Here is a 26,116-nt window from a genome sequence, read left to right as displayed (position 1 = left end):
AGTATTTGCACACCTTTTACAAGACTAAGTAAGGATAGTTCACTTTGGTCCAAATCTGTTCACCTGATTTCTGAACTAGACAGTTCAAAATGACTAAAAGTTATAAATTCTGGTTCAACTAACATTATATGGAAAATATAAATAAACAACAGTCTCAGTTCTTCACTAGGGTGAAGTGCAAAGTAGACCATAATGTGCAACCAGACAGCTCTACAGATGTGCTGCACCATTTCCCCACAGTCAGGTATTTTGCCAAGGTATTCTGAATTTTATGGGACGGAGTCCAGGTGACTCTGTTTGAGCTCTACTGATAATGAAATCTTGTATAATCAGCTGACGAATTGCATATTTATATGATACAGATGCTGCGGTGGGCTGGCACCCTGCCTGGAGCTTGTTCCTTGCCTTGCGCCCAGTGTTGGCTGGGATTGGCTCCAACAGACCCCCGTGACCCTGTAGTTTGGATATAGCGGGTTGGATAATGGATGGATATGATACAGATGTTTTAAAGTAAAGGAAAAAGGTGATGCACTGTATCAAAGTCACCTTTAAATCTAACAAACAAATCCAGCAATGACAAGAAATGTATTTTTATGGAACAGTAACAATGCTCCATTTTTTACATTTTTCTCCTTCTTGCAAATGCAGGATTTTAAACTTTTAAAGAAAGAGATAAATCACTATCTATCAGGAGCAAATCCTGACTGCCAGCTTTATGCAATGAATGGTTCCATTACACCCCATCCATCCAGGATTAAGCAGCACTATGTGCTATGTATTAAGAAAACTAAGTCTACATGTATTTACTCCTATGGGACAAAACTATTGCTGCCAAAAACATGTCTTTTTAGGCGGAAGAAAAAGAAGAAAACCTCAGAAAGAACTTGGGAGACGATGACAGTGCCAAGTTATGATCCTGGACTAATGGAACTACGTGACAACATTATTTACAACCACACTACTGTGCCAAACTTCAGATGTCTTTATGAGTCTTATTTCAAGACTTCCAATTAGTCAGTAACATTAAACAACACAAACCAGTAACAATTCCCAAAACAGAATGCTACTAAGGAAATAACCAGGTTTTCAAACAATAGAAATTAAAGTAAATTGAGTATTAGAGGACTTTCAAAAAACAAAAAGATGGCTTGCAAATTTAACAGAAGATACTTTATCAATGTCACATTTTCTATTTTAAATAAATGACAAGAAAAAGCATTTTAGGCTTTGAGGCTACAAATATGATGACTATTCTTCATGATCAAGTTGAACAGATCAAACTATCTGCATACACGTTAAGAATGCCATATTGTAGGTTCTCATCATAGGTTCCCTGGCAAGAATATCTCAATGCATCCCACGAATAACTGAAAATGGGTTGGAATCACCAATGTACTTATGAGACAATCCAATTTAACCATTTCTGATTTGTTGTATTCTTTATGGAAATAATGTTGCAATGCCCAACAACTACTGCAGTAAATTTTAGGATTGTATTTTCATTAGTGTCTGAGATATGGAGGTTTAAAAAAGGAGGTACAATCCTAATTTTACTGTAAAATGAGTGCTATTAAAATGATAAGTCATTACTTTTAAACCACTAATGCAACATGCATGGAATTTTCTGAGATTGTTATATTGTATGAGATGTCTTAATTTCTAAAATAATTAGTCCACAGTTGCATATTTGTCAATTTATGAATTGCTGAAAATTGTATATAAAAACAAAATTCTTTAATGCTGTTCAGCAATTTTGGTCCTCTCTATCTCTGTACTAAACCACATCAGATCTTTCAAGTTTTGATAGGCATTACTCATGTTTTATTTCTTCTTTACTAATTAGGTGCTCCTCTGAAATAAATCAAACGTTTTTGCTTTAAACGGCGTTAAATATGGAACAAATAATTTCATGTCTATATTTATTACAAATGCATATTGGTCATGTATGACATCATCTGCCATAAAAAGAATTTTACCACTGAAAAGAGTTTGTTTTCTTTATAAATGCAGAAAATATGAATTTGGTGCATAGAACCAAACTATTTTTACTAAGGTACCAGGCAAGCTGTGTTTCACTACAAAAAGAAATACAAAGTACAGAGGCACACTACTTATAATATAATCACAGACCTGTGTAATACAATTCTAAAAATGTACCAGAAAATTCATATATACTGTATATATTTTATGGCAAAATATTCAATGTTTTCATTTTGCCATATTCTGCAAAACCCAATTCTAAAATTTCAACAAACTGCAAAGAAACAGTATCTAATTTAAGAGTTTGTATAATGCACAGTTGTCCTTTATTCACATCCATTGGATGTTTTACTGCCTGCCTCTTGATTTAAATAATGCATCAATGATCTTCATGATATGCACACGAGGAACACAAAAGATATTCTCTCTCTCTTGAGAGAACTGCAAGCTTTATGGGGACCATGAGGATTTATAAATATTACTTGTACATATTGTTCATCCTGTGATGCTGCACGAAAGTTGGTTATCCATCACTGTTGATCATAGTCACACACAGAATATTTCCTATTAATTGAATCTATGAGACAGACTCCTGATTTCACAGTAGTTTGATCATATTTGACTGGAGCTATTTACTTACTTTTACTTACTATTACTTATTGTAGTAATTAAAAATTAGAAATTTTGTGGATTCACTAGTTTTAAAGATTACTGGTAGAATCTGTATATATACAGCTGCTAATACTACTATTACTGATAATAAAACTTAACAGGCTTTAAAATAATATTTCTTTTTTACAACTACTATAACATGGCATGTTGGATACCTCAGTAAATATAGTTTGGTTCAAGATGCCAACTTCATATTTTGTGCATGTACTAATTAAACCATCCCTTAACAGTGGCATAAATCTATTTATAGTAAACTTTTTCATACACTTGACATATAGACATGAAATTAATTTTTACATTTTTAATGCCTCATAAGTCATAAAATTTGATTTTTTTTCAGACAGGCAACTGGTTCATAAATAAGAACTCTAACATTGGTAATACCTATCAAAATCAAAGACATGAAATGGTTCAGTGCAAAGATAAAGTGGGCCAAAGTTGCTCTAAATCACAAATTCAATGCCTTGTACTATTTATTTAGTAAGCTATAAACTGGCTCACATGCAGCTGTTCTAAATGTTAATTTAATACTGCATCACAATCCTTGAAAATTGCATGCATCTAACAACAGCAGCACAAAACTGATGGAACACTGTCTTTTTTATCTTTATAGAAACAGTCTTTTTTCAATAGAATTTGGGCCACATCTTTTTAAAGCCTCCATGTTAGAAACTATTGAACATACAAGTTTAAATGTTTTGTACAATCAGTTTTTGAGTACAGTGACATTCATTTCAGTAGGTATGAAGCAAACTGGTGATGGTCAGGAACATTTTTTAAAATCTGCTGATTTGACACAGATTTGAATCTTCTAAAACATATAATTTTCAAACTATTTCTGAAGCTGTGCATTTTAAAGACAAACCAAAGAAGATCATTTATCTTATCATTGATTGGTTTAATAAAATAACCATTACCAAGTGAAACATTTTCTTTAATTGGTTAAATATGCAAATATTGATAGTTACGTAGGATATACTAGTAAGTAAAAAACGGTGTTAATTGGGGGTGGGGGAGGGGGGGGAGTTAACTTTCAGCCAAATAAATTTAAGAAAAGTCAAACAGTATGTATTTATACAGTTATATATCACCAAGTTAAGAAGGGATTTCTTTAAAAAATACTTAATTGAAACATGTATTAAAATTCAAACAATAATGGGTCAATCATTTAAATACTGAATTTAAAGTAATTTAATGAATGACATTATTTTAATAAAAAAGTTAAAAGTTCTTACAGCTCGAGAGCTTGAGGCACTAAACCGACGAGAACCACTGAACATACTGTCATCATGTAGAGACCCCTATAGGCAAGAGAAAGTCAGAGACCATCAGCTTAACCTGATGACAATCTAACAGGAAATTATGACGAACCAAAACTAGTGAAGGAATCCAAACGGATGCAACAAAACAAACCTTTGCAAACAGACTTCACCTTGTGGAAACATGCAAGGGGTAACACAAGAAGGAGAAAGAAGATGTCTGTTGATAAAATTGGGATACTCTTAACAGTAGTAGCAGTAAGGTGTTCATGGACCTGGCTACGTTTGTCCAATGGTCCCTTTAAATCATGCAGAATTATATGACCTCTGTTTATAAGCTCAAGTTTCACCACCAAGGTTTGGTACAATATCTGCAAAACTGTCACTGACCCAACAATTCCTCAGTCAAATACATGAGATTATCTCTAATTCTTCAAATAAAACAAGCTGGTGTTTTCCAGGAGAGAACCATGTCCTCAGATTTGAAGGTGCTGAATCTCATATTAAGCACATAATACAAAACCATGAGACATTCCAGTATGTGCTGGAGATCACAGTCTAATGAGGTCAAAGACACAACATGAGTAAACCTGGTCTAAATTAGTGTCCTTAGCAAAACGCCTGACTCACTCTCTGTGACAGGATAAGGGGCTTAGTAATATTAATGGACACCATAGTAGAACCCCCTTATTCTATAGCATAGGTGGCCAACTCCGATCCTGGATAGCCACAGTGGATGCATGTTTTTGTTCCAATGCAGATGCTTAATTAGAAGACAATCTTCACCAATAACAGATCTTATTTAATTTCATGGCTTGTTAGTGTTTTAACTGGTACAGTTCATTTTTGAAATAATAGGTTTTTTTGTTTCTAATGATACATGTATCATCCAAGTGATCTGAAGCCTAAAAAGGAGGAGTCATTTTCAGTTCTGCACTTTCTCTTCAGTTTCCTTCTGAGTACTTAATTAAACCGAATAGTGAATGATGAATACACATGGGTAGAAATGGTTCCTTTGTCATTTGCAACTGATCTGCTATGAAGGAGCAGTTAAAATAAAGAATACAACTGTTTAACACTAAAATAAACAATTAAGGGTTGAGAAGCCAAACAAAATGACACCTTTTATTGGCTACTGCCTGAAGAAGGGGCCCGAGTTGCTTCAAAAGCTTGCATAATGTAAACTTTTAATTTAGTCAATAAAAGGTGTCATTTTGCTTGACATATGACTACATTCATAATGTCTAACACAGTACAACACCCTAGTACTACAATTAAGGGTTCAAAATCTTAACAAGCGAGACAACTGAAATCAAGCAGAAAAATGTCACTAGAGCACTAAGTGCTTCATCAGCAATGAATGACTTCTCATGAAGCAACTGGGTTGGAACAAATGCCTGAAATCACTGCGGCCCTCCAGGACCGAAGTTGCTCGGCCCTGATTAAAAGGGTCTGAGTCTTAAATAGCAAATAAATTAAATGTAGTTAATTAATAGCAAAAACTGATCACCAATTAAGAAAATGGTCAGAATGAAAACTTGTAGTGACTGTGGCTCTCCAGGATCGGATTTGGCCACTCCTGTTCTATAGATTAAGGAGATCTAGCTGAAGTGATTTTGATATGTAGTTACGATTTCCTCCATGGAAGGTTTCCAGGTAAAGCCCACTGAGAGAAAACTAACAATGTGATTCAGGACGTTGTTGAGGATTACATTGCTTGAATAGTCTGGGAACTTCTAGGAGTTCCTCAAGAGGGAAAAGTTGCTGACAATAGCTTTGTCTGTCAAGTTGTGTACTGTGACCATTAATAAGAAAAATTGAAATGAACTGAAATATTTACTTGGTGTTTTACTTAAAAGAAAAAATCTACATAAAAATGACAGCTATTTTTTTAATGAAAAAGTACAAGCTACTATAACTTTAAACTAAACAGTACTGCACCTCCAAAAACACCCAGTTTTATATCAGATTTTCTTTCTTCTAGTATAGAAAAATTTTACGCCATTCAAGACACAAGAAAGGGTTAGTAAATGCAATTGGAAGAAATGCAACACAAACAAGTTGAACATCCATGCAGTAAAAAGAACAGTAAAAAAAGAGAACATCATAAGCCATTACAGAAAAAAATACAATTAATGTCTTTCACAAAAAAAAAACATGCTGAAACAAAAATGCTTGCTCCACAATCTGTTACTAATTGCAGTCACCATGCATCATGGAAGAACCAAGATTAATGTTTTCCATTTCTCCTAGCTGTGCTAATGTAATGTTGATTCTCCTTTTTTCGAAAAGACTAAAGGATTCATACCTGATACTGGCCACTAAGGACGGGGAATGCAATAATCTTAGAAAGTACTGCATAAGAGCATTTTCAATTTGAATTATGATAAATAAAACCCATTAGGTAATTACAAATCTTGAATGCCCACTCACATTAGATTAAGGTAATGGTTCCAATCAATTTGATACTATGCATAAGTGCTACTGAAACCATAACAAACAACTTCTGCAAGAATAAAATGTCACCTACCAGTTTCGGTATTAAAAACATTTTAGCATAGTATTAATTATGGAGTTTCTTAATTTGAAAAGATTAATGACATAGAGGAATATTCAGCTAAATGAACATCTCATACTGCTTGGCAGTGTGGGTTTCCAAACTGGGCTAGGTTACCTTTTGGAAGATTTAAAAGTTTTTTTTTTTTTTTTTTTTGTATCTTCCTGCTAACTTAACTTTTGGAACAAATCTAGAAAAGTTTGTATAAAACCCCAGTTGTCTCTTGCCGTCAAGACTGGGAAAACGAAAGGATTTACGTGGGTAAAAAATGAAGCTGTAGCATTTTTAATTACCAATATTTCTAACTAACCACATGCTTTGTAAATTTAACAGACAAATCTTAACATAAACTGACCTACTGTCTTTATTATTAGCTCATTAAAATGTTCCACAAGACAATACTCTAAAAAAACTGAATAACAAAAACAGTAAAATAATACAACGTTGTCCATTAAATTATTTAACAAAATGCAAGCCCTTAATTTTCTTTTTAAATATAAGGGATATCAATTTTTTTCCCATAAAGTGTCTGCTAAACTTTTTTTCTGTCATTGAAATATGTACTAATGCACATTTCCTGTGCACCTGGAGCTTTCACTATTACAAATTTATCATGGAGAAGGTGAATCACAATTCAAAATAAACATGTAAAATACCCTGATGGATATTTCACTAATTTCTTTTGCTACTTCAATTATTAAAAAAAAGTAATCAAAAAATGATTTGCTTCCTAGTTATATGTAGACATTCCCTATTTTCAGAATATTTATTATTTTTACATGCAGAGCAAACAGAAACATACATTACAAGGAATGGTGTATGGATTTAGTGGCTTTCCATCTAGGCACACAACAATAGAAATTTTAAAAAAATTATTTGCACAAACCCTGATGCTCCGAGATGGAAGGCCATTGCTACAAAGCATGGAAGGCTATGAAAAAATGATGTTTCAAAAAATAAGCAAGGATAACAATGTTATCATTTGTTAAGAATCAAAAATAAATAAATAAAATACACAGAATACTGTCAAATTCAACAAATATTAGCTTTTGTTTTTAATTTTCTTAGATCAAAATCTGAAAAAAACAAACATGAGAGACCTTCATTGGGTTCAAATATCCAACAAAAACACCACATAATAACAGAAATCACATAATCCTTCCTATTATACAGTATTTGAACAATTAAAACACTGCCTGGGTGGCTCTTTGTGTTAGTTGCCAAAGATATTAAAACAACTATGGCAAGGACACTCTACAGACACAAATATTAATTTTTACAAAGTTTGCTGCCTCAGTTTTTATGAAGTCAATTTGCATATACTCCAAAATGTTACGGAGAGTGATCAGATGAATTGCAAATAATTGCAAAGTCCCTCTTTGCCATGAAAATGAACTTAATTCCAAAAAACCATTTCCACTGCTGCTGTGAAGAAGGCTTCAGGGTGCCCAAGAATGTCCAGCAAGTGCCAGGACCATCTCCTAAAGCTGAGTCAGTTGCAGGATTGGGGCACCACCAGTGCAGGGCTTGCTCAGAAATGGCAGCAGGCAGGTACAAGTGCATCTGCACACATAGTGAAGCAAACACTTTTGGAGGATGGCCTGGTGTCAAGAAGGCAGCAAAGAAGCCACTTCTCTCTAAGAAAAACATCAGGGACAGACTGCAGAAGGTACAGGGATTGGACTGTTGAGGACTGGGGTAAAGTCATTTTCTCTGATGAATCCCCTTTCTGATTGTTTGAGGCATTAGGAAAAAAGATTGTCTGGAGAAGAAAAGGTGAGCGCTACCATCAGTCCTGTTTCATGCCAACAGCAAAGCATTCTGAGACCATTCATGTGTGGGGTTGCTTCTCAGCCAAGGGAATGGGCTCACTCACAATTTTGCGTAAGAACACAGCCATAAATAAAGAATGGTTCCAAAACATTCTCCAAGAGCAACTACTGCCAACCATTCACGAAAGGTTTGGTGATGAACTATGCCTTTTCTAGCATGATGGAGCACTGTGCCGTAAGGCAGAAGTGATAACTATGTGGCTCAGGGGAAAAAAATGAAATTTTGGGCCCATGGACAAGAAACTACCCAGATCTTAATCCTATTGAGAACAATACTCAAGAGGCGGGTGGACAAACAAACCCTCAAAAATTCTGACAAACTCCAAGCATTGATTATGCAAGAATGGCTGTCATCAGTAAGGATTTGGCCCAGAAGCTGATTGACAGCATGCCAGGGTGAATTGTGGAGGTCTTGGAAAAAGAAAGGCCAACTCTGCAAATATTGCCTCTTTGCATAAACTTAATGCAATTGTCAATAAACGCCTTTGAAACTTATGAAATGCTTGTAATTTTACTTCAGTATATCATAGAAACATCTGTCAAAAAGGTTAAAAAACACTGAAGCAGGAAACTTTGTTAAAACCAATACTTGTGTCATTCTCAAAACTTTTTGCCACAATTGTATTCAAGCATTTAAAAAATAAACCAATTATCCTGTTCATTAATTGCAAAACATAAACTGCAACCTTCATACCAAACTAACAATGCTAAAAAATTGCACAAACAGCAGTGGCACATGATAGAATCTTGGAGTGGAAAGAAATTAGTTAATATATATGTAGTGCTTAGTGGGTTTAACAAACCTTTTCAACAAAAACATGAATGACTTATCAGACTACTACTACAACTAACACAGTACAGTTTCAAATAATGTGACAGAATACTGAGCCTCTGAATTTTTGCAAGCTCACACATCCAGATAAGTGCACATATCTTTGTAACACAATACAGACTGCTGAAAGAAACACTAGCCCTGAAGAGGTGCTGGTGTTGAAAAGAAAAGACTTTCATTTTTAGATGTTCACTCAGCTTTGGATGATGATTGTAAGAGCTAACCTGTTGTGGCAAAATGGGATGAAATATCTTCTTCTTCTTCTTAGGTACCACTTACTGTAAGAACCCAGACACACTCTCTCACATAAATGGAAAAATATTTATATACAATTTTTCCACTCTAATACGAATTATTTACTGTTCAGTCAATGTACTTTCAGTGAGCAAATGTAGTGACATGTTCCTATGCCTTCTGTAGTATTGGTTAAATTGAATAGCAGTGGACAAGTGATGGCCTAGATAGGATGAATCAAAATTAATTAAATTAATCATCATCATCAAAAGACAGAAAAACGGGTGTTATAGATCTCACACAATCAATTTCAGTGACCTATTACTGTAAAAAAGACAAATATATGGTAAGTTATGCTCTAGTGCAGGGGCATCAAATTTAAGTCCTTTAAACTGATTCGACCTGTGGACCTATTTAAAATAAAACACTCTGTCAATACTCAACATACCATATGAGAGTACCTGTGTGTCTTTTTTGTGAAGAAAATGGGGTTTTAATTGGTTGACATGTTCTGGTTCACGTTGAGTATATAAAGCATTATTTCCTACTCTCAGTAAGTCTGAGACCCCTGCTCTAGTGGAGTGTGACTTTTTCTTGAGCTTTCACATAAGGCAAAGGACAATCCGCTACTGGTTTTTATAAAAACCACATCTACAAGTGCAAAAAAAAGTGCAAAAGAGCGGAAAAAAAACAAGAACAAAAGAAAACCCAATACAGTATGTAATAATAATGCTAACCTAAACCAACTAACCTAAACTCTGAATCAGCAGTTGTAAAGCTCTAATGAGTTACACTGGCTAACAGCAGGTCTGCAGATCCATAAGTAATGAGGGAGAGAGGTGCAAAAATTAGTGCCGGCCATAGAAATAATGAACATAAATCTGGCCCATTAATCTCAAAGGTTAAGGTGTACGGTCACTTCCAGAAATCAAGTGCCTTGGCTTTATGCAATTACATCTACCGAATCAATCACACAACATGTTATGACAGTCTCAAGTAAGATACTCAATAAGAGTACGATATCTTTAGTAATCATAATACAGACAGACACAGACAACTGTATGTCTTTGGCCCTCCTGACAGTTTTTTAATAAAAATGAATCCATATATTCTAGGGCATCAAGGCACTTCTTAAAAACAACAGGTGCAAAGCAGGAATTACACACCAGTCATACACATAAAACACTCAGTCACACTGGGTCAGTTAAGCTAACCTTTATTCGTTTCTGGGTATTGGAGGATACTAGAATGCCTTTCCTACAAAGAGCAAACTTAACTTTTGTTTCTCTTAGAATGTAAACTATTTTTTTCAAAAGTCTAAATATTTAACGATGCTTGAAATAAGGGAGCTACTCTTTAGACAATACGTATAAACAAGCAGTAATTTGGTGCCACTGATAGCCACCTCTCTTGGCAACGAACAGCAGAAGTTAAGAACCAGCCCTAAACAGAAAGCCAATCATTTGCAGGATGCACTTGTTTTTTGACTAATAACCCTGCATGCTTGGAGTATGGAAGGAAAACTGTAGTTTTCAGAGAAAATTCCAAAACAATGGCCACATTAAGATTTTCACTACATCTCCTTTCTGCTGGATTAAGTGCTATGCTAAACACTGAGCCATCAAGCCATTTAGGGGAACACAATGTCACACTGGAAAGATAGATTTTCATCAATCGTTAAGACAAAGCCATATTTAAAATCTTATAACATCATTATTCATGGAAAAAAATGTAATAAAACTGTGTGAACTATATTAACCTAGACATGAATGACATTCTCGCAAAACACACCAATTTAAAAAAAAACAGCAAATGTTATGTCTAAATTAATATTGGCAAAATAATTCTGCTGGTATTTTCCCTAGTTGTGTATTCTATCTGCACTTTTTGAAGGCATATTTACTATTTGTAGGGTGCTGTTCCCCTTAAATGAAAAGTGTTGAAAGAAAAAGGTTTATGACCTCATAAAATAGTGAAAATATTCCTCATTTTACAATACTAATGACACAAGGAACTGACAGAACTGTCTTCAATCTGACTAATGAATCTTTCCTAATTAACATCAGTTATACACATATCTAGCTATCCATCTCTCTCTCTAGTTCACTGGAAGAATAAGTAAATATGTATTAAACAAAATAATGATCTTGATGCTTGCCAAAAAATATTTCATTAATAATAAAAAAAGCTGCAGGTGGTGGATTTCTTCATTCCCTTCTTATCTGTTTAATGTGAACAAAGTACTAAAATTGTCAAGCGTAATGTGTCATTCTTACGCGTGGTAAAAAGGAAAGTAAAAGGGAAATTCTGCAATAGCTTTCATATAACTCTGCCTAAGTCACAGGCTGCAATCCATTATGCTAAGAACTGAGTAACCCAAATATTGAAAGTAATGATCAGAGTTGCTCTTCAAAGTAAATGACTAAAGTTCAGTTTTAACTTGTGTTATTTTAACACATTATTTGTTTGTGCTATATATTTGGCAACTTAATGTGTTTCTAATTTTTTGTATTTATATATCAAATAAATAACAATGCAATAGTATTACTATATAGTCTTTGCTTTAACTGGGCAAAATGATGTTAATAAAATTGGGTTATTTCCCATGCAAAATTTTCTACCCAGTACTATTTAAAAATTTAAAGAAAAACATGTTCTTCTTAAATAGTTAACAGTAAAAATATCATTGATCTCCTATTCACAGCAGTCACTGCATAAAAACCTGAAGAAATAAAAATTAGTTTGTGCTCAGTAAAAAGAAATTATAGCAGCCTTCCATGCTTCACCATTCAATTAAACACACATTAAAGATCCATCTAAGAAGTCCGAAAACAGCATATCAGATAATAAGAAAAAGACACAAGAATGCAATTGTTTACAGAAGGAAAGAAAAACTAAAATAAAGAAGTCTAGGTAGAAGCGGAAATTGGGAAACAGAAAAAAGTGAGATAAGCAGACAGACCCGAGATCCATTTTGAGTTGAAGTTTGGGGTTTTGAAGAAAGGCCACTGCAGTTGTAGAGGTCAGATGAGTAGTGATTCCCCTGTGGAATTTCAAGACAAATCGAAAGACAGAGAGAAAAGGAAAAGGATTGATGAACATATGGGTATCCCCTTTTGATAAGCACTCCTTTTTAATTCTGCATAATGCAAAAACTTTTAACAAAAAAAGCAAATATAACTATTTACTACCTGCTTTTAATGTTCAAAGCTCTCAGAAAGAAATAAAATGACACACTATATTTTTCAATAATTCATTTTATGATATCATTTAAGCTTCAAGATGAGCATGACTTTTTTTAAAATGCAGCAAGCTATAAAGCAACAGTGCTAATTGCTACATAGCCTTGCAGCCTTCCTCCACTTATCAGTCACTTAAAGATGTACATACATTTAGAGAAATATATATAATGTCCAGTATGACAAGTCCAATTTAAAAAATATTTGGCCCCTGAAAGATAATATTTTATATGCTACACTTAAAAAAAAAAAAAAGAAAAAAAAAAGAAAAAGGGATCAGCTTCATGAATCCCCCCCCCCCCCCACAAATAAAAGTCCCACATATATTTAAACAATGTTAAAGTTTAGTTTTTTAAACATATAAAACAATCATTTTTATGAAGACGGATATTAAATTGTTGAATTATAATATTAAAACCATATTAAGTGTACAGCATTTAGAATGAATATTCCTAAAAAACAAATTACAAGGACACAAGTGAACAAATATTTCTTAAAACCACTGCAGACCCAAGTTTTTTCTTAAAAGGAAATATCTATGCAGTACTTAAATATATGCAAAGGAAACTTAGAAAACTACACCACCTTCATGCAGAGTAACTAGGTTATCTCACCAAACTCTAGCTGCTATATAGCGTATATATCATTAGCAGCTGACAAATACATGTAAAACTTGTGGTAACATATATACAGTTGGAGAACAAAAACAAAACATTGGTCTTTACATGACTTCATACTGTGCACACAAATAATAGCTTGTAGTTAGTCTGCAACACAACATGCACTTCAATCTCTATTACAACTTGTAAGCGAGAATACAAAAGCAATGCTTTCAGTGTTAGATTCCAAACTCCACACTACTATGACTTAGGAATTAAGAATCCAATACAAAGATTCCAAACCCCACACTACTATGAATTAGGAGTTAAGAATCCAATATAAGACAATACAAACCAGGAGCTGCTCTCGTCTTGAAGACTGTTTACTCTCATCACTGTTTCTTGAGCTCTGCATTTTTACAAGTACAATGAATACAGTATTTACTGACACAAACAGAAGACTGTATTAAACTCACACATCTTGCAGTTACTGCAAACATAATTTCTTGGCTTTATATTTAAAAGAGTTATTTTAATATTAAAAACCTACTGATCATTATTTGTTGAATTTCAGCTATATATTTTAAAAATGTAATATCCAACTACTAAAATGTAACATTCTACATGCAGAATTACAATAAGTTGTGCCAAAAAAGATAAAAAATTACTTCACTTAATATAGTCTTTTAAGTCATTGTCATCATCTTTCCTACTTTTCCAACTTTTCCAATTTCAGTATTGTAGAGACAGGCCTCTTTACCCTACAGTATGGCTCTGTAAGTATGTTTTATTTATTCCATTATAAATAAGACCATGGGATACCCCTCGCAAACTGTTCTACACGCCGCATACAGCGATTCACATCTGCGACAAACAAACTGTTTTACATGCTGCATACAGCGATTCACATCTGTGACATGATTTTTTCTTAGATGGTCCTGTCGCGTCCACCCTCGCACTCGAAGCATACACACTGCCTGGTCATGTGCCCGGTCGCAAGAGCAACTGACAGAGACCTGCCCACCAACTCTAAGACCATGGGATACCCCTCGGAAACTGTTTTACACACCGCATACAGCGATTCACATCCGTGACAAACATGCCTCTTCTTAGATAGTCCTGCCATGTCCACCCTCATTCTCGAAGCATACACACCGCCTGGTCATGTGCCTGCTCGCAAGAGAAACTCACGGAGACCCGCCCACCAACTCTAAGACCATGGCGTGTAAAACAGTTTGCGATGGTGGACGCAGTCGTGCGTCATAACCGAAAAGAATACAGTGGAACCAATGTAAAAACATTGAATAACACTGAGAAAACCTTGAACAACAGAGAAAACTAACACTGCAATAGTTTGCGCTATAACGCTACCAACCGCTGGCTAAAAACACTTTTTTTTTAATGAGTTTTAAGCACAGGGAAAAAAATGAGCATTTGAAAAAATCCGTAATTTAATAAACCACCAAGTAAAGTAACATTGCAACAATGCACACTATGAACCGATCGCTGTAAACAGAAGTGAAAACAAAATCAAGCCCAGTGCATTCTTTAACTGCCTTCCTACCTTATGAGTCCAGCCCCCTCTCTCTCGCGCTGCCTGTGTGTGTGCGGGTCTCTCTCTCGGGCTGCCTGTGTGTGCGCGTCAGTCTCTCTCTGGCACTGCCTGTGTGTGTGCCTCTGTCTCCCTCTGGCGCTGCCTGTGTGTGTGCGCGTCTCTCTCTTCTCGGGCTGCCTGTGTGTGTGCGACTATCTCTCTCTGGCGCTGCCTGTATGTGCTCGCGGCTCTCTCTCTCGCGCTGCCTGTGTGTGAGCGTCTGTCTCTCTCTGGTGCTGCCTGTGTGTGTGCGCGGCTCTCTCTGGTGCTACCTGTGTGTGAATTGAGGTTCCACTGAGGTTGACTAATGAAAAGTCAATATGCCTCAGAGGTGCATGTGGAGTCTAGCAGAGACAAATGTGAATGACGCTCGGTGTTGTGAGTTGCTGCGTCCGAGTTGGTGGGCGTGGCTCTGCGAGGTGTCGTCGTATCCAATGGTCTTGGAGTTGGTGGGCGTGGCCGTCTTCCGTGCTTTCCATGGGTGGCTACTTGTCGGCGACTTAGTGAATTATATACGGTGGGCGTGGCTGTCTTGCATGCTTTCCATGGGTGGCTACTTGTCGGCGGCTTAGTGAATTATATATATAGAAGTTAACATTGTTAAGACTTTACTTTGCAATATTATATAGTTTCAAGTGTGGAAAAGTAAGTATACTATTAATGGTTTTTGTATTAATTAACAGGGTATTTACAGCCAACCAAGTGCACCTGACTAACTGATGATAAGGTTGTGCTAACAACTATTTCTAAAAGCAGAAACATTTGCCAGTTGTTTTGTGGTCTGTAGCAACACCATACACACAGCAAAGATCTCAGGGATGCAAATGTCTATACCCATCAGTCTCAGAGAAGTTATAAATTCACCAGCAAATTTCCCACTGGGATAAAAAAAGTCTATCTAACTTAAACTCTACAATCAGAACAATTATAGAATATTTGTGCCAGTTTCCAGTCTTTTTGGAGGTGTGTTTTCTATCGAATTAACCCCAAAAGCAGAGTTTTATACTGCAAAGAGTCTACAAGCTAAATCCAACGACCTACACAACCTCTACCATGTTAAATATAGCAGTTACAGTACAGCATCCAACATCAGAACAATGGGTTTCTATGGGTTTCATAGAAATGTAGCTAGTGTAAAGATACATTTCCTAAGAACACGTTACCACAGCTTAGGCTTGAAATGTTGCATACAGGCTTCTGAAACAACTTCCTCAAGAAAGCAGAGTTGTTTGGCTGTTACCCACTAACCTGAAATAGTGTTGAAAGTAGCCAGGCCAAAACATCTCCAGTACAATGTTGAGTCTGATTCATATAAACAGAAAACAACTAATTCAAGTTACTGCTGCTAAAGGCAGTCCTTCAGATGTACATATCTTCACACCCATGCCTCCTAAATGTTGGTTTGTTTTTTGTTGGAAAAAAATAAATAAAACAAAAACTAAAATCTGTTTTATGATATTTGTCATCCAAGGCAAGACTTAATTTTAGGTCCCCGGCTATATAAAACCATAAAACTGATGAGGGGTGTATTTCCTTTTCATATATGACACTTATTTTTAGTTTGATGAAAAAACTCTCAGTACTGGATACCATCATTGTATTGGTTAGTAACTGCTATAGTAATTAAAATGATTTGTTTTTGAACATTTGAAATAAAATTATTCTGAATACCAGTAAAATATTTAACTTACTGCAGTGTATGTATTATTGTAATATATAAATAAAATAAATATTTCCAAATAGGCTGTTTGTTTGCCATAGGTAGTTGTTTATAAACATTTAAAATGAGGGAAATACGCACAGTTAGCGCCTCACTTTTACTTAAATAAATGTAATCAAAATGCTTTTATGATTTGCAAGTCTTACTTTTCAGGATTACTTATTATATTGTGTCCAATTTTGTTTCATAAATAAAAGATGAAACTTCAAAGTAAAGGCTATTGAGAGAAAGATGTGCTTTTGGAATTCACTAATGGAGACTCAAATATTTGGTCATGAGGTGTTTATCACTGTGGAGTTGTTCATGTAAATAAAAAGCATTTTGGCCACAAAAATATAAATGTAAATGCCACCTATTTCCGTTGACAGGTAAAATATCTAGCTGAAATACTGGAAGTTCCTTTCTATTTTGTAGTACAACTGTATTTACACCTGCTATGTGGGGAAAAAGACACACACTTGAGAAGAAATTAATAAACAATTCCCAATATTCTTGCAACAGATGTGCCATATTCAAATGACTAACAACTTCTTACTTATTTGTATCACTCACTAATATTCAAGTTTGAACATAAGCCAATTCAGGAATATGAGGATCAGAGTCTATTCTAGAAGTTATGGTACAAGGCAGAGACAACCTTTAGATTGAGGGTCAGTCCACTGTAGGGCACAACCCCACAAAAATCCACTCCTACCGATCCTGAGCTAATATGGTTCAACAATTAATTCAACATGCACAACTGGGCTAGGACCCCGGAGTTGTGGAGAACCAACATCTGCAGTTCTCTAAAACCACATAAAGGCTCTGAAAAATAGGTGAAATGTGTTTCTTCCACCGACAAAGAGATTCAAGTTAAGAAACTGAAAAGTATTTTTCTTGAAACAAATACCTTCTGAATGTAAACATCAAAGTTAATCTCACAGTGACGTCAACTCTGACTAAAGTGACAATTCAGCCAACATGGGTTCAAATTTACAAAAAATGTTAATGCACATTACAGCATTGAAAAAAATAAGATCAGAAAATAAATTGGGGGGGAAATCACTGAATTCACATATTCACATATTAAATTTTACAAGGGTTAACGTGAGCTATATGTTTGAAACAGCCTAAAGCACTTTTATCTTAAAGTGCTAAACAGATCATTTTAGTGCTCAGTTGTGCTTATTACACCACAATAATAAAGTTGTATGGTGTAGTGCCTTCTTATGTGAACTGTGTTTTTTGAATGGGTTTGTTATTTCATATATCCCAAATATATATTGTGCAATTATCTGAAAATAAATAAACTGTAAAACTGTGGTCTGTAAACAGTCAAAATATCTTGGAATAAACAGAAAAAACTACCTTGTTTGGTATCTTACGTTGTGCTAGCTGTTGCCATAGTCAACTTGCTACATGGTTAAAACAGGATAAACCATTTATAAATAAAATGGGTGGATGGAGGACTGTTCACTCACTTCCTGAATGTGCTTGTTACAGAACAAGGCTTAGGAAGGACTATTCAGCTACTCCCAAAAATAAAGACACACGGTACATTTTAAAATTTTTGGGCATTTCAATATTGCATTAATAGTCTGCATTCCTTTCATTTTACTAGAAATTTCAGATTTGGCTTAAACTGTTTGCTAAAATATCATAGGATAAAACACAGCTGTTCATACTTAAATGTGGTAAAAAGACTTGGATTTTACAACACTCAGGAACAGCATACAAAAAGAAAAATGACACATTACAAGTAACTGTGATGGTGTCAAAAGAAAAAGAGAAGTTAAGGATTTTTAATTAAATGAGCACCAGGTGGCCCAGTAGATAACGCTGTTCCTAAACAGCTACAGAGACCGGAGTTGAATTTCAGAGTTAGCGGATGTTAAATGACAACTTTAAAAGGAATGATATTGTAACTTATATGTGTAAGCATGCTCCCATGACCAGCTCAAGCCCCGTCTTGCATCTGATTCTGCCAAGATTCTGTAATGGAATAAGTGTCTGGAAAAATGGAATGAATATACAGTGAAATGTCTCCGTACACGTGCAAATCAGTTTACGACCAAAAAGTTCGCCAAACTTTTGCCTCGGTTCATGACCACACACTCGGTATACGAACAAACCAGTTTCCCTTTCGGTTTGTACATGTTCAGTCCCTCCTGTGCATTTCCTGTGCAGCGAGCAAGAGAGCGCGACACACACACACACGAGAGAGAGAGACACACACACAGGCACGCGAGAGAGACAGAGAGAGACACACACATACACAGACAGCGCGAGAGAGAGACACACACACACAGGCAGCGCGAGAGAGTAACGCACACACACAGGCAGCGCGAGACAGAGAGACGCACACACACAGGCAGCGCGAGACAGAGAGACGCACACACACAGGCAGCGCAAGACAGACGCACTCACAGGCAGCGTGAGAGAGAGAGAGAGAGAGAGCTGGAAGCATAAGGTAGGAAGGCAGTTAAAGAATGCACTGGGCTTGATTTTGTTTTCACTTCTGTTTACAGCGATTGGTTCGTAGCGTGCATTGCTGCAATGTTACTTTTCTTGGTGGTTTATTAAATTACGGATTTTTTCAAATGTTCATTTTTTCCCTGTGCTTAAAACTCATTAAAAAAAGTGTTTTTAGCCAGCGGTTGGTAGCGCTATAGCGCAAACTATTGCAGTGTTAGTTTTCTCTGTTGTTCAAGGTTTTCTCAGTGTTATTCAATGTTTTTACATTTAGTTTACTACTACGCTGTGCATTCTATGGTTTAATTAACTATATTTGTGCTTAAAAACTTTAAAAAAATATATATTTACATACAGTTCGTATGGTCTGGAGCGGATTAATTGTATTTACATACAATCCTATGGGGGAAATTGCTTCGGTTTATGACCAAATCGGTTTACGACCCGAGTTTTGGAACGAATTATGGTCGTGAACCGTGGTTCCCACTGTACTACAGACAGCAGGTTTTAGCAGGTGCAAAACTGTACAAAATTAACCTACCTATCTTTTTTGGGCTCTCAGTGTACTGTTTCAGAAAATGTATTAGCAAAGGTGTAAAGTCCCAGCAACAGACTAAGAAAAAGTTATGTTTTTGCAGTTGTGTATGGTCTTTGCATTGGCAAGCTGATGTGGTAGTTAGCAATGCTGCCTCAGATCTCAAGGGTCCCAGAATTAATCTCAAGCACTCTCTGTGAGATTTTGTTCCACAGCCCCATGTCTATATAAATATTTTTGGGGGAGCAACATATCTTTCTCCCACATTCAAACCTTCACGTTAGGTGAAGTGGTGTCTCTAAATTGGCTTAGTCTGAGTGTGTGCACAAGTGTGCCGTGCTATTGACAAGGGACACATCCAGAATTGGTTTCCAACTGCATTCACTGCTGGGGCAGGCACCAGTTCCCACACTACTGGTGAAAGGAAACCCAGGGTAGAAAGTGAATTAACTAAATATTTAATACACACTATGTGTAAAGCCTAATGATTTAATGTAAATGGTATTTATTAGAGTGACAAAATTCAGTAGAAAGTTTTGATGACCTTCATCAACTGCTAAATTGCTGCATTAACAAAAACAAGTAATATTTAAGCAAAAAGATTAAAGTATTTTGGTACAAAAACATGACTGCCCTATTATTTCAATATTTTAGTTAAAAAAAGGTGTCCCTTGTTGCAAAGAACTGATCAACAATCAATCAATAGTAGCCTAGGTTACCACTACAGAATAACCATTCTTTTCATACAATACAGTCATATGAAAAAGTTTGGGAACCCCTTTCAGCCTGCATAGTAATTTAGTCTACTTTCAACAAAAAAGATAACAGTGGTATGTCTTTAATTTCCTAGGAACATCTGGGTACTGGGGTGTTTTCTGAAGAAAGATTTTTAGTGAAGCAGTATTTAGTTGAATGAAATTAAATCAAATGTGAAAAACTGGCTGTGCAAAAATTTGGGTCCCCTTGTAATTTTGCTGATTTGAATGTGTACCTACTGTAAAATTTGGTGGAGGTTCCATCATGCTATTGGGATGTGTGACTAGTTCAGTGACTGGGGCCCTTGTTAAAGTCGGGGGTCGGATGAATTCAACCCAATATCAACACATTTTTCAGGATAATGTTCAAGCATCAGTCGCAAAGTTAAAGTTACACAGGGGGGTTGGATATTCCAACAAGACAATGACCCAAAACACAGTTTGAAATCTACAAAGGCATTCATGCAGAGGGAGAAGTATAATGTTCTGAAATGGCCGTCACAGTCCCCTGACTTGAATATCATTGAAAATCTATGGGATGATTTGAAGCAGGCTGTCCATGCTCGGCAGCCATCAAATTTAACTGAACTGGAGAGATTTTGCATGGAAGAATGGTCAAAAATACCTCCATCCAGATTCCAGACACTCATCAAAGGCTATAGGAGGCGTCTAGAGGCTGTTATACTGTATTTGCAAAAGGAGGCTCAACTAAGTATTGATGTAACATCTCTGTTGGGGTGTCCAAATTTATGCACCTGTCTAATTTTGTTATGATGCATATTGCATATTTTCTGTTAATCCAATAAACTTAATGTCACTGCTGAAATACTACTGTTTCCATAAGGCATGTCATATATTAAAAACTAGCCAACCCGCAGCGTAGCATACGCTGCATAATTATGTATTGATGGGTGAACACTTTCTGAAAGACACAGTTGTCCAAATGGGGTGGGTTTGAGGATACGACTGTAAGTGAATGCAAAGATGGAACTCTGGAGAGAGGGCGGGGAAGCAGGCCCAATAGGTTTCGGGTCCTAACCGTCCAACGACAGGTCGGCACAACCGGTAGCAATCCAACACATGCTCACCTACGGAACCCGTGTTAGGACATTTACATACTCTAGATAGGCAAGTTCGATTGTCTGACGCCCATTCCGCCCCCGCCATTGTAGTCTGCCGATTTCTTAAGTCATCTCTTAGTAATCATTCAGTACGCACTGCCTGCTCATGTGTCCGCCCCCAACTCCTCACCTGAATTGCTTTCATCTGTGTACAGTCCACATGCACTTGTGAGTCACGTTGACTGTTCAATTTCCACACACCACCTCAGTCGCATGCACCTGTGAGCCACATTCGGGTCGGGTGAGGTTTCCCGTGTTGAGTCCAATTAAGCCAAAGGCTCCACACCTGGTGGTGCCCTTCCATCAATTCCTTTAAGTTTCAGCTTTGCAACCATACGCTACAGTTCACATGCACCTGTGAGCTACGTTCGGGCCGGGTGAGGTTTCCCGTGTTGAGTCAAATTAAGCCACGGGCTCCACACCTGATGGTGCCCTTCTGTCAATTCCTTTCAGTTTCAGCTTTGCAACCATACTCCCCCTGGAACCCAAAGACTTTGGTTACCTGGTTGACTGCCCGGCGGATCATGGGAATAATGCCGCCGGATTGCCAGTCGGCATCGTGTATGGTCGGAACTACGACGGTGTGTGATCTTCTAAGAACTTCCGACTTTCGTTCTTGATTAATGAACACATTCTTGGCAAATGCTTTGCTCTCGCGCCATGGTCGGCTGTTTAGTGAATTGTTGGTGGCCGGGGCTCTGTGAGTTGGCGGGCGTGGCTGTCTTGCTTGCCATGACTTAGTGAATTATATAAATAGATTAGTTGCTACTTTGAAAGCTCAGCCAATGATAAACAAAAATCCAAAGAATTAAGAGGAGTTCTCAAAATTTTTCATATGACTGTATATTATGCTTGAACGAAGAGAATATTATACATAAGAGCAAGCAATATTTGTGTGTGTGCATTGGTTTTTCCCTTATTTTTCTGTGGCTTAATCATCTGCTTTTTAAAATATGATTTGTTTCATAGAAGAGTAATTACTCAAAAAGTGATCTAAGCAGGATAAATACATAGAAAAACATGAAATTAACACTTAAGTCAGTACTAAGAAACTACATACAGCTTTTGAACTTCTTGAACTTTTCTTCTTGGATTTTTCCTTCTGAAGACCAACCTGTTTTCAAAGGGGAGGCAAAAATATTGAAGTATACCAAACTAGACAGCACAGAAGTTTAGCAAACCATGGGTATGAATGAAAAAGGCACAGTTAGTAATAATAGTAAAATGTTTCTAAATTCTTTTAATCTCCATGCTTTCTTGTTAGTTTCAAGTCTCCACCATATCTGAACCTTCTAAATTTTATTTTCCACCCTGCACATTTAAACTATACAGCAGCATACCAAACAGTACGAACTAATAAAAAGCAGATATAAGTCGCACCAAGCTGGAAAAGTGATAAATTACAGTAATAACATGGAAAAATATTCTTGACATTTTTCTTAAGTTTATTTCATTATTTTCAGTTGCGGAATATATATATTTTGAAGAAGATGATTCATGAGTCATCTATTTTGATTATTAAAATAATCCTAATATTGATGTGAAAAGTTTATATTAGCTGTATGAGGATTGTATAGTGTTTAGGAATGTTAACTGGTTGATGAAGGTAAAACAAAGTAATATTGCAACTGAGAATGTTATGATGAGGCAAGTGGTGGCTGAATACACCTTGATATACAAGATCGGTGGATGGACACTAGAGGTCTTCCATCTTGACTGGGTTGAGTGCCTGCCAACCTTCATTGTGAATGGTATAGGTGAGGGAAAAAAGGCAAAGTCATAAAACTGAGAAGAGAGGACTTTGACAAAGTTTTTATTATTTAATCTTTTAATTTACTCCCCACTCCCAAATAATTTTTACTTTGTGAGGGGCAAACAGAAGAGAAATGGAGTAGGACCGTTTTGTTTTTGTTGTATTATTGTCTCCCATTTTTATTATTTTTGTTCTTCTTTGCGCGAGTTTATTTGACTGAATTTGAGTTAGTAATGCCCTATTGATTTGTTGTTATTACACCTTATTCTGTTTTGTGGAAGCATCTGTAAATAAAGAACACTTTTTTTCCATCATTTATATTTTGATATCTGTGTCTTCCAACACTCTTACCATCAATCTAGTCAGTTAATGAACTAAAAGAGCCCAGAGTGTAGAATGGTGCCAACTTCTACTACAAAGGGTACCACAAATGGTGGCAGTGGTGGGATAAGCCAGAGATAGTGAGGGACTAAGACTGGAGAAGAAACAGTAAGTGGGATTGGTGCCTGACTGTTTCACGAACCCGTGCATCCAAGCCTGAAGAGGCCTTTTTGAATTTTTAACTTTAAATGGACTACTTAGTTATTACTAATTTTATTTTCTTTTAAATGTGTTATTCTTTTAATATTCCATTTTTAGAAGGGGGGCTTCGACTTTGTTTTAGTGTTTTTATTATTTAAATTTTTAGTGCAGTGATAGGTCCATGCCACAAACCTTGGCCATCAGATTGATTGAGGTGCTTTTAAGTCAGTCAGTCAATTGCTTCACTCCCACTTTGGAGCAGGGGGAGAGCAACGCCTGTACCCAATTGGTTCTACAAAAGGAGTATACTGTATATGTTTTGTATAGACAAACATATATAAATGTAGAAATCTTCAGTCAACCTTGGTAAAGGCCATATGGTTTATTTAAGTATGAATAGTTACTTACTATTAAGTTAAACTCTGGACTACAAGGTGAAAAATATATTTAGCTTTTCTTTTTTTATTTAACCAAATATTAAATATACGGTACTATATGCTGCTGCTCAAAAACATTTAAAATCTAAGCAAAGAAAATTTGATTCCCCCATGTCTGACCTTAAATCAATGGTCAAAACTGCCATTTGCACTTTTTATATACACAATAGACAATTGTTATTTAATATTAAACCTTTTAATTTCCAGAAGCATTATCCTTTTGAAAAATAAAACGTAAGTAAGATGAGGTGTAATATGCCATTAAAATCCTTATATTTGTAATGCTCAAAATAATTTATAAGTCATCCTGTGAATAATGCTGACTGACTGCTAACAGTTAATTATGCCTGTGTGAATCAAACTCAGGAAGGGGAATAATAAAAGTACAATGCCCTGGAAAGCATTAATAATTTGTTTAAGTGATATTACAGCTTAGAAGATTTAAATATACCCAATACTAAATATGCATTATATTAAATTTTGCAAAGTCCTCTGATTTTGATGCATAATATTTCTCAATTAATAAGCATGATCTAAATATACTCAATGTTTGCCACTTTGCAATTCAACCAAAATAACATAATAAGAATTTCATATATTGCACTTTTCAAATTACACTATAATTTCAGATGGAAAAAAATCCACCAATATTATACCCCAGAACATGTTCCCTTAAATTGCATATTCTTAAATGACAAGTGAAAGTATCCAAAAGCATAATTTGAAGCATCAGTTGCAAAAAACATCAAATATTAGAAGCTTCCTTTATGCCAACACTTTAGGAATTATGTGAGTACGTGCTGGTGGCTTCTAACACCATGCATTAGAACAACCTCATACCCTGTTATAAGGCTTTGGCTAAACAGAGGAACACATTTAGTAACAGGCCAAGACAGCTGTATTGTTCCCAGAAGCTCTACGTAAGGTCGTTTCTACTCTCAGTCACCAAGCTCTATAATGAATCAACCCCTCAGCCGAGATGGTATTTTCTGTTTGCTGAATGGTACTGAACTGGTCTAACAGACATCTTAATAGACAATAATACAATTATCCTATGTTGAATATATTGTGCCAACAACTGACATCCTGTACTGTGAAATTGTAACTTATACGTATGTGTAATTCTTTTGACTTAATATTTTATTTATTTTACAGTTCATATTATAAGGGACTTTTTGTCTGCTGCTATAACTCAGTAAATTTATTTGGTTTTAATAAAGTTTCAATCCATCCATATGAATGAGAGGGAGTAATGTAACAAAGTTAAAAAATGTTATTGTACTCTGCATACATGATAACAGTTTTGCTACTATGGTTATTAAACTGCTGGTTCACTACCAGAATCACAAGCCTATATAGGTTAATTGTATCTCACTTGCCATAATATTATAGATGAACATAAGCAATTATTTACATAAAAATACTTTTTAAACAAAACACTAGCAAATGCTATCTTTGCTAACACTCATTACCATTCCTTTACTATGCTAAAAACAAAATACTCTGAATTATATTTTAAACAACCTTGGTAAAAACAAACATTTCTTATATCATTTAAAACCAAAGTGAAATGCACAGTATACAAATATTTGGATCTACTGCCATGTTTAAAGCAGTATGTTTTTGCTTAGACTTTCAAATTTTGCAATAAGATGTAATCAGTACCTTCTCTGACAGCCCCAAAATATATTACTGTTGTAACATGACTTTTTTAGAAACTGTTGTCCCCAGCCAGAGTAAAATTATAGACTAGAGAGCATGTAAGACAGCCACATAAAGGATGGGTGGCCTTATATGCTTTCCACTTCAGTAGCACAACCAAAATGATCAACTAACAGTGTTCCATTTTAAAAGTTCTTTGTGTACCACATGGGAAGAAGTTGAGTTGAGTTTAACTATATATGCAAGAAAAGAATCAAAATTTCAAAAAAGACAAAGATCTCCAACTATTGGCCTTAATCCTTTTTTTTTTTCCTACTTCACAGGATCTGACTTTTAGAATTACTACTATGGCACTGTAAACA

General features: G+C 35.7%; 1 protein-coding gene across 32 annotated transcripts in view; it reads right to left on the bottom strand.

The window, feature by feature from the left end:
• Positions 1–26,116, bottom strand: part of lrrfip1a (leucine rich repeat (in FLII) interacting protein 1a) — a 274,944-nt gene that overhangs the window by 78,131 nt on the left and 170,697 nt on the right. For 9 of the 32 annotated variants that reach the window (XM_051930476.1, XM_051930489.1, XM_051930479.1 and 6 more), the window contains 5 exons: positions 22,441–22,494; positions 13,560–13,613; positions 12,329–12,409; positions 7,355–7,399; positions 3,888–3,953 (listed from right to left, as the gene is read on the bottom strand). The exons of 10 other annotated variants lie outside the window; for them this stretch is intronic. In XM_051930476.1, coding sequence (XP_051786436.1) covers positions 3,888–3,953; positions 7,355–7,399; positions 12,329–12,409; positions 13,560–13,613; positions 22,441–22,494 — 300 coding nt within the window. The remainder of the gene's footprint in view (positions 1–3,887; positions 3,954–7,354; positions 7,400–12,328; positions 12,410–13,559; positions 13,614–22,440; positions 22,495–26,116) is intronic. 13 more of the 32 variants (XM_051930482.1, XM_051930485.1, XM_051930493.1 and 10 more) reach the window with 5 other exon arrangements.

This window comes from Erpetoichthys calabaricus, chromosome 8 (assembly GCF_900747795.2).
Source record: "Erpetoichthys calabaricus chromosome 8, fErpCal1.3, whole genome shotgun sequence".
Lineage (NCBI taxonomy): Eukaryota > Metazoa > Chordata > Cladistia > Polypteriformes > Polypteridae > Erpetoichthys > Erpetoichthys calabaricus.
The sequence above is the reverse complement of the archived record's forward strand: the minus strand, read 5'-3'. Positions and strand labels throughout refer to the sequence as shown.